The 10,000-nt window shown below is 37.7% G+C and overlaps 1 protein-coding gene across 3 annotated transcripts in view; it reads left to right on the forward strand.

Annotated features, from left to right (window-relative positions):
* The window catches only part of niban1a (niban apoptosis regulator 1a), a 73,287-nt gene that overhangs the window by 44,757 nt on the left and 18,530 nt on the right, over window positions 1-10,000 (forward strand). For all 3 annotated transcript variants that reach the window (XM_077583141.1, XM_077583142.1, XM_077583143.1), the window contains 3 exons: window positions 1,980-2,084; window positions 6,581-6,743; window positions 7,027-7,214. In XM_077583141.1, coding sequence (XP_077439267.1) covers window positions 1,980-2,084; window positions 6,581-6,743; window positions 7,027-7,214 — 456 coding nt within the window. The remainder of the gene's footprint in view (window positions 1-1,979; window positions 2,085-6,580; window positions 6,744-7,026; window positions 7,215-10,000) is intronic.

Raw genomic sequence — 10,000 nt, forward strand, 5'->3', positions numbered from 1 at the left:
GGTCTGCCGGGTCGGACCAGCATCTTACCCCGCCATCAGAGCGATCAAGTAGTGATCAGTTGACAGCTTCGCCCCTCTCTTCTCCCGAGTGTCCAACACAAGTGGCCAAAAATCAGATGACACGACTACAAAGTCGATCATCGAGCTGCGACCTAGGGTGTCCTAGTGCAAAATACAAATATAGACAACCTTGTGTTTGAACATGGTGTTCGTTATGGACAGTCCGTGGCGAGCACAGAAGTCCAATAACAAAACACCGCTCAGGTTGTGGTTGGGGGGGCCGTTGCTCCCAATCACGCCCCTCCAGGTTTCACTGTCATTGCCCACATGAGCGTTGAAGTCCCCCAGCCATGCTTTGTCTGGTCTCTCACCTAGGGCCTGTTTGCCATGGGTGACCCTTCCAGGGGCATGAAACCCCAGACAACATAGCTCCTAGGCTCATTGGGACACGCAAACCCCTCCACCCTGATAAGGTGATGACTCAGGGAGGGGAATTTATTTATTTATATAGAGTTATTTGTTATAACGCTTTAAAGAATTTTAATTCATCTCCAGAGTTAAAGCTTTAATTTTGACAGCACTAGTATATATGCGTAAATACATATACAGTATATACGCACAAACAGACAGACAGCATTTGAACATCTATAATGGGGTACAATTATTACAGTTAATTAGATCTGCTCGATTATGTAAACAAATAATCACAATTATGTTGGCAATAATTTAAATCACAATTATTCAAACGATTATTTTTTGGTACAATACATGAAAATGTTTACACATTTAAAAATATTAACACCAAAAACAAATATGGAGAAGCACTATAATTATGTAAGTTCCTTTTAGTCCAAACAGAATTTATAATGATATATTCAGTATTTATAATAATATATATTTATTTATTTATGTTGGCAAAAACTTGAAGTTGGGGTGCAGCATGTGCACCATGCAGTAGGACGATCATTTATTTTTTGGGTACAAAAGAAGAAAATGTTTAAACATAAAAAATATGAAGACAAATACAATTCTTTGAAATACTATAATTATGCAAGTTACAATGAAACAAAATATATTCAATTATTTTAAAATTTTAAAAAGGTGCAAATGTATACATTTTAACAACTCAAAAATTTATGTTGATGGAAGTAAATCACATAAAGTTATATTATTTGCAGTATTAATGATTGACACATTGATTACGCATATGTTTTGCTAAGATTGTTTTATTCATATGTTAACCACACGGTGTTTTCATCAAGCATTTTAGAAGACATTTAATCATTAATTTTCAGTACAAGTACTAATCAAGTTTATTTACAGATGAGCAATGGTCAGGCTGACCAGTAAAATCGGTCAGCTGTAGTCACACTTTAAGTTTGTTTAATCGGTCAGTGGATTTCACTATTTGCAATATGATGATTACAAGGTAATTGTGAACTTTGTTAATGATACGATGTTTACCAGCGAGAAATCATGAGATGCAGAATTGGGTGTAAAAGGGAGGAAAACAAACTCCTTTTTGGTACAAAGTAGATTAGGAGTTATTGTTTAGACTGGCTGTTTTTGAACTATTGTATAAATAAGGAGGGCCGCTAGAAAAGCCCCGCCGATTCTTTGGGATTGTTCACACAATCCTTTTCCTGCGCAGACAGATTAAAAAGATGGCCCTTAATTGAGAATTTGTAGTCTGAGATAAAAGCAGATCAACTTTGACAGACCTTGTGTCCAGTCATTTTTATCCTCTTTGGGTCTTAAATGAACACGCACCTCTGGTGAGGGAACGAGTACTCTTGGAATGCTAAAAAGATAACTTGAACATAAGAGCAAATAAATGCCAAAATTTAAACAATATTAATAATCTTTTTTTTTTTTACGACTACGCTGATTTTGTAATTGTAATTGTAATAATTAAAATTGTAATTGAATTTCGACTAATTGCACAGCCCTAGAGTTAATGCTATTTTGCTTTATGTCAGGTGCTGGCCAACCTAGTCATGGAGCATTTGCTGCCATCTCTGCAAAAAGAAATGGTTCCTTACCTGAAAGCTAAGAAGACAGGGAAGAAAAGACTTTGGTTTGAGGTGAGCCACAAGTCCCCAACTAGAGGTGTAATGAAAACCATCTGAGTCAGTTTTCATTTAAACGATCAAAGTACATTGGTACACAAACTAATTTATTGTTCTCAAAAAAGCTGATGACCTGATAAAAAAAGTTCTGTATAGCATAAATGGGTGTTCTCAGAAAACATGGTCTAAGAGTGTTGCACATCAGCCCAAACTGAACCTGTTCAAAACCAGTTAAAAATGATACATGCTTTACACCTAACCTTCCTGCAGTGTGCTATGAATAAATAATGGTATTTCACTCAGCTCTGTGTTCTCAAGAAATTGTTGAATATTGTGTTGTGGTATACAACATTATTTCATGTTTGACTGGTTGGTACATGGACACCAAACACTTCAAGTACCAAATTAGTTTTATACTTCAACAGCTTCACTGCTTTCATACAAAGATATTCAGTTGAAAAAAAACTGGTACAAATGATCAGTTATACATAGAAAATTACCTCTGAATGGTGAACAATGGTTGTCATACGCATCGGATACATTCAAGATTCACGTGGCTACTACAATGAATTAGCTATTCGCTTCACAAAATACTAAATGCTGGCAGTTGAATTGTACGCCTTTAAATCACTCATGTACAAGAATACACAAAAAAATTGTGCATGCAATAGGGTCATCATAAGATACTATCGCAATGTCAACCTCATGATACGATTATTATTACAATTTTGTGGGGATGTTGGAGCGATATTTAAATATAAAAAAGTTCACAACACTGTTTAACTTAACTTCTGAGTTTTATGCTAAATCCTATTCGCTCAGCAGAACAAAGTATCATGGTCTATGTAGTTCACAATTGCGGCGTTTCCACCGCAGGACATTTGGGTATGGGGAGGGCAGGAGGGACTTTCACAGGAACCGTCCTCTCAGCCGGCCCGCTTGTGGCTGTGTCTCCACTGCGGAGTACAACCCATTTCGCGATGTTTCGATCGACACGTAAATGCCGTGCGGCGGTTTCTCCTGTGACGTCACCCAAGCACCGCGCGCCGAAAATCACAACAACGAAGAAAGAGAAAAACTTGTGGCGGTTGCTGTTTTTTTCCAGCTTTTTTTTTTATGTAATTGGCCTGGATGGATGGTTCGAGTGAGAGAAGACGTCGTCTAGATGAAGAATTATTAAGAGAATTGTTTTGGTGGAAGAGACTTAAGCCGAGAATGCATCATCGTCGCGCCCGAAGGTCAGCAAATTTTTTTATACTAAATCATTTTTAGCCAATCACAAAAGCCCGATCGGGAGTACCTACTCTCGAGTAGGACCTCCGCTCGTCCCCGTAAGTTCCTGTAAATGTGGCCCGGTTGGGAAGGCTCCTGCAGTGGAGACACGCACATACGGGACGGCCCTGTAAATTTACCCCGAAGTTCCTGCGGTGGAAACGCGGCTAACGCTGTGTTCGGTTGAAGGGGGTGAAAAGGATTTTTGACTGAGATATGCTGCTTTTATTAATATTGTAACATGTTGACGACAATATCAATTTTAACTCTTTGACTGCCAAAAACGTTTAATAACGTTTAGTAAAATCCAAATGAGGACTGCCTGTTCACTGTTTTTTTTTTTTTTGGGGGGGGGGGGGGGGGGGGAACGGGTGGAGGAAAGCCTTGGCCAGCTGTGCTGAAAGTATCAAGCATATCTAGTTAGTATAATGACTATTTTTGGGCACTAGATGGCAGCAATGACTCTCTTTGGACAAGATCGGGTAGGTGTCAGTAGTAGAAGACGTGAGGCGGAGCCAGAGTGTTGAGGGGAGAATGGCTGAGGAAGCGAGAATGGCGACCGGTTGCAAGCAGCTCACGCTTGAGCATTTTTTTCAAAGACGAAAGACATCGACCAATGCTAAAGAGCACATTGATGACGACGATGATGATGATGGTGACTCCGAGGTTGACGCCGAAGTTGGAAGCGTTGACGCGGCGGCTATGATCACGTCATAAAGCCTCACCGGCTAGCGATGCTAACGCAGGAAAACGCGGAGCACAACCGAGCACTTCTGCACAGGCGGACGTTCAATCGGACGACGAAGAGTACCCCGAGTCCAATGCATATTCATCGGAGGAGTGGGTACAGTCTGATCACGGAGCAGACAGTGGTTCTGGACGACGATGCCACCATGAATGGAGTGGATAAGATGGATCAGAACATCTCTTACCACCCGGTATAGGAACTGAAGGACATGAGGAAGCCAGACATAACACCACCGTAAGGTCACCGTATCATGATCCTGAGAGTAGACTTGATGGCAACATGGCCAAACACACACTGCAGTATATACCTGCTACTCCCCGGAAAAAAACGCCGGCAAGAAAGTGTAGGGTCTGCACGCGAAGGAGCAATCGCAGTGAAACTAATCTGTTGTGCAAATCCTGCTGCGTCCCCTTGCTTGCAGGGGATTGTTACACAAAAAGAAAAACTGTAGTTTGAAACATCCACACAATTGTAAATAGTACCACAGTTGCACACATTTGTAAATAGTTTGCCAAATTGTTTCGTCAAATTGTTACACTGTTGAATGTAAATAAACGTATTTTGCTATCAAAAAACACTTTTTCATTGTTGGTGGTAGTGTTTTACAGAAGTAAAGCACTGTTTAGGTGTTTGTGGCATCATTCATGGAAAAAAAAGGTGTCAAATTCACTAGAGTGCATGACATATCGTTTCACAAAAAGCTTGATTTCTCTGTATTTTGGTCCAAAACAGAGCATTTGGGTGAAACTAACCACTTTCTATTGTTGATTACTGAAAAACAGAATAAGGTAGAAACAAACAACAAACTGATGAAAGATGAGAGTTCAATCTTTCATTTGGTAGTATGTGTGTTTCCATAGTCCAAACACAAAATTTTCTGTTGACCTTGAAAGATCAGTCAAAAATGCTTAAATCGGCTGGCACCCACAGCATCCCTTTTCTGAAAACGGTTGGCAGTCAAAGAGTTAATATTATGATATCACGGTCATATTTTACATAATATATACAATATATATACAAATTACATATTTAGTGTGATTTATTTTTTTTAATTTTATAAAAGGTCAAACCTGCAGAGATGGGAAGTAACGAAGTACAAATACTTCATTACTGTACTTGAGTAGTTTTTTCCACTACTTTGTAATTCACTATTAACAAGTAAAAGAAAAAAAGAACAAGTGGACGGTAAGTGCCACTTTAAACGACCTTTTTCTTTTGTTGCTCAGTTCCTTAGACTCCAATATTAGATTTAGCAGAGGCATCTTTTGTTGAATTACAGTAAACATTTCTTTAATAAAAAATATACAAGTTTCCTCCTGCAAAAACCATTAAGCATATAATTTATACATGTATTTAAGGCAAGTTGTAAAAAGTCCTCTTGTTCATGTTTAATAACTTTAAAACATAAATCATGCTGTTTCTACAAAGTACTGTCTCAAATGTTCTCCAATTTCTATACTATAAATGTGTAGGAGTGTATGCCGAGAAATGTTTCTTGGGATGAGGAATATGGCGGCCTTGGGACTTCAAAAGTCTTGGCCTATCGGCTATCCAGTCATATATTCAGATTAGTGGATTAATGGCATTAGTTTAGCATTAAATTCTATATTAGTGTTATAGACCAGCTTGGTTCCATTTGTTTGCTGTCAGATTTCATGAAGCACTTGTGATATTTTTTAACTCCTCTAAATTGCATTTTTGATTGATGCAGTGGAAACTTATATAATTTCCATTGCCTGTTTAAACCAAGGGCACCATCTAGAGGAGTAAAACAAATGTTGCAAGGGCTTCATGAGGCGATTTCGTCAGTTTGAAGGGTTTCGTCAGGATGATCTTTTAAATTGAATGGTCTTTTTTATATGTAATATATATATAAATGATATGACACGAGGAGGAAACATCTGGTAAAAATACTTTTTACTTTTACTTGTGAAGTAAATTTTAGAGCCTGTACTTTTTTAATTTTACTTGAGTAATCATTTAAAATTAATATTTACCAAAGTCATTTTTTATGCAAGTAATTGTACTTTTACTCAAGTACAGAATGTCAGTACTTTTCCCATCTCTGCAAACCTGGTGATTGATTTTAAAAGGGGGAAAAAAAATACTCACTATTTACAGCCCTCAGCGGACCAAATTTTCTGAGAACCACTCAAATCCTTGATGTTACTGATGCTTTATTATTTGTTTGAATTCAATTAACTCAAATAGTTTGGACTTTGGAGAGCTTTTACAAATTTATACATGGTAATAAACATGACAAAAGCTGCAAATACTTTTCTAGTATTTGATAAATCTCTTTCAAAGAAATGCTACAGAGTAATGACAAGTTAATTCATATTGTAAAATGATTGTCTACTTTCAACAAGAAAACTTATTGTGTCATAACCCCAAAATTAAATCTTACCTGGGGCCACAATGTGGTCAGGGGTGGCTTTAATCAAACACAATGAAAACTGATGTTGTGCAAATTACAACCACTTGAATGCAGACTGTGGAGGCAGCATACGTTCTTGTCCAAGAACATCTATTAGGAGGACTTTCTGCATTGAAGGAACAATGTCGAAAATCATTGCGGCAACAAGAAGTGCTCATCCACTCAGACATGGACCAGATTCTCAACTGCAGGCAACAATTGGAGGAAAAAGTCAGAGGTGAATGGCTTGTTCTTACTCATTCTTGGCTCTCTTTATTCAGAAGGGGACAGATGCTACTGTTACAGAGATACAGTATTTTGTTGTGATAAATGTAGACAAGAACAAGTGCCTCAGATAGTATGCCCTCAGGGTGGACAATAGTAGACTAGCTTTTAGACAACCAATGCATTAGTCCAGCCACAGAAGATAATCACTCTGGATGGAAGTTCTCTGTGCATAAAATTATTATACATTTTCCTTCCAAGTTGCACAAAATAATTCAAAACATTTTGTCCTCCAGCTATAGTGGCAATGTCGGCAGAGAAGGTATGTGCTACGAGCATTCAACCACATCTTGGCTCTGTACTTGAGGAGCTTATGCAGCCAATCAGCTCTGGTTTTCTGGAGGGACGTCAACTTAGTGAAAGCTTGATGGACTCAGTGTGCTACAACTTTCAAAAGGGCATGGACAATCAGCAATTTAAACAGGTTTGGTACACATTGCTGGTACACATTTGTGAATTAAGATGATGTAATAGAGTAATTGCTTTTATGTGGCAAATATAAGTCAACTATCAGGACAAATGTTGGTGCAAGTGCAAGGTTACTGTTACATGTCACAAATAATTGCAAGACTGATCCACCCACTTTTGCTTTCACGCTTTCACACACACAACAAATACATTTCAGGGATTTAAGCTTGTGATAGCTTGATAGTTCGAATCTAGATCGAGACCCATTCAACATATGTATCTACACAGTAAATTCTGTACAGTAAATTTGATTATTTTTAGAGTGGGACCAAATAGACTCATTTATATTTACACTTGAAAGAGAGTAAAATTAAGAATTGAAAAAAAAAAGTCACTCAAGGGTTGCGGAACGATTCACGACCTTCAGTTTGGGAGACTGCCGATCTATTCCCTGAGCCACGCAGCTACTGCTGTGTGCTAGTATATCGCTCGTGTTAGCTGGAATCTTCGTAACTCTAAGACCCCCCCCCCCCCCCCCCAACTACTGGTACCTATGATTAGTTTTTTTTTCTTTTTTTTACTGTTAAAATGTTTTTTTAATTTGTTTTTTTACAGTTGCAATTCACGACTTTTTCCAGATACAAATTTATACTTTTTTCTACAGGTACAATTTTTTTTTTTTACTACAACTACACTTTTTTTTTTTTTTTTTTTACAGGTACTAGTTACTTTTGCACCATATTTACCTTCGTATAGTTAGGGCCTGAGCAGGGACCGCTATTTCTTCTTCTACTTATTTTTCTTCTTTTTAATTTTCTTCTTCTACTTCTAGTTCTTCTTCTTCTACGTAAACGATCACATTTTTGGGGACCTAAACATTTACGAAAACTCACCAAACTTTGCACACACGAAAAATTTGATATTATAAAGTTGCCATAACAACATATAGCGCCCCCTAATGTGGAAAAATATGCACTAATCCCGGCACATTTGAGTGCAACGAAACTTGGCAGGCACGTGAAACGCCCCGAGACACACAAAAAAAGTCAGTGGAAGCCATATTCTAAAGTGTACAGGAAGTGAGCTATGAATTTTTGAATGTCCAATTTTGGCCCATTTTTGCACATTCACTGTGGTCATACCCCCCCCCCCCCCCGCCCCCTTTGCAAACAGTTTTTTATCCGATTTACTTCTAATTTGGCATGTATAATCTCAAAACCTGGGACTACAACTGGGGAAAAAATCTTGACTTTCTGAAATACTATATGACGGGGACGTGGCCTCAAATTTAGCCTTTAATATTTCCTTCATCAAAAAAGAGGAAACACTTAATAACTCCGCTGTAAACGCTCCAAAAAATTACAACCATCACATGCATCTTAATAGCCAGGGCTGAAAACATCGATATGATAATGTTCTGTTATACATGTAGCGCCACCTAGTGGTGACAAGAAATTCCATACTTTACATTTGTATCTATTTTGCCGAGCCCGTTTGAGAAATCCAGTTGAAATTTTGTCAGAAAAGCTTTAAGATGTTGATCATGCCCAACACCGAATATTGTAACTTTTCGCCTTAATAAAAGCTGCGTTAACTTGACCCAGATGATCCTATCTTCTCAGAATTTTACACATTTGATGTGAGTCCAGGTTTGAAGATCAAAGACTCAAATTTATTTGTACTGATAGTGCCACCTACTGGCAAATTATATATATATTTTTACATTATTTCTTCAACTTTTTTTTCCAACCACATTAACTAGATCTACCTCATATTTGCTCAGAAGAGTGTTTAGGCCATCAGGATGTCATAACACGAAGTTTGTGAGTTTTTGCGAATCGCTGTGGGCGTGGGCAAGGTACCAAGGTTCGCCAAGAAAACACCAATTTTGAGGGCCTAAACATGCACAGAAACTCATGAAACTTGGCACACACATCTGGCCTGGCAAAATGAGCAATATTTTATTATGTATTGCACTATTTTTACAAAAATTACTCACTAACGCCACCTAGAAATTTTTACCGAAGCAGCGCCGGTTGTACGTTTAAGCAAGATCTACGAAAAAAATATTTGTATATGAGGGAGCCCAAGACCTACAAAAAAGTCTCTTAGACCCATATACTTAAATGAACAGGAAGTGAGCTAGGAATTTTTGAATGTACGATTTTTGCCCATTTTTGAACATTTACAGGGGGCATACTCTTGCTCATTTCTCCTACACGTTTGATCCAATTGACTTCAATCTTGGCCTGGACCATGTCAAGACCTGGGCCATTAACAGGGGAAAACAATCTTGAGTTTTTGAAATACTATATGACGAGAGCGGGGCATCATATTTTTGTGTTTCATATTTCCTTCAATAATAGACAAAATACGTAATAACTCCCCGGTACATGCTCCAAAAAATCCCAAACTTCACTTGTTTGTTAATAGTCATGACTTGAAAGTTGCTCTATGACAATAGTCAGTTATAAACACAAATTAACATTTAAGCATATATGTATGTATATGTGTGTATATATATATATGGATATGTATATATGTATGTATATGTGTGTATATATATGTATGTATATGTATATATGTATGTATATGTGTGTATATATATGTGTATATAAAAAATGTGTATATGCTTAAATGAACATTTAAGCGTATGATTTTTGAGGGTTTTATCATTGACCAAAAAGCTTTACACACTTATCACACCTGGCCAAAAAAAATCCATATGTAAAGGTTTATTATGCCATTTTCAACAAAATTCTGCTTCCAATGTGCCACTACCCCAACGTGCCAGTACCCCAA

This window comes from Vanacampus margaritifer, chromosome 13, assembly GCF_051991255.1.
Source record: "Vanacampus margaritifer isolate UIUO_Vmar chromosome 13, RoL_Vmar_1.0, whole genome shotgun sequence".
Taxonomy (NCBI): Eukaryota; Metazoa; Chordata; class Actinopteri; order Syngnathiformes; family Syngnathidae; genus Vanacampus; species Vanacampus margaritifer.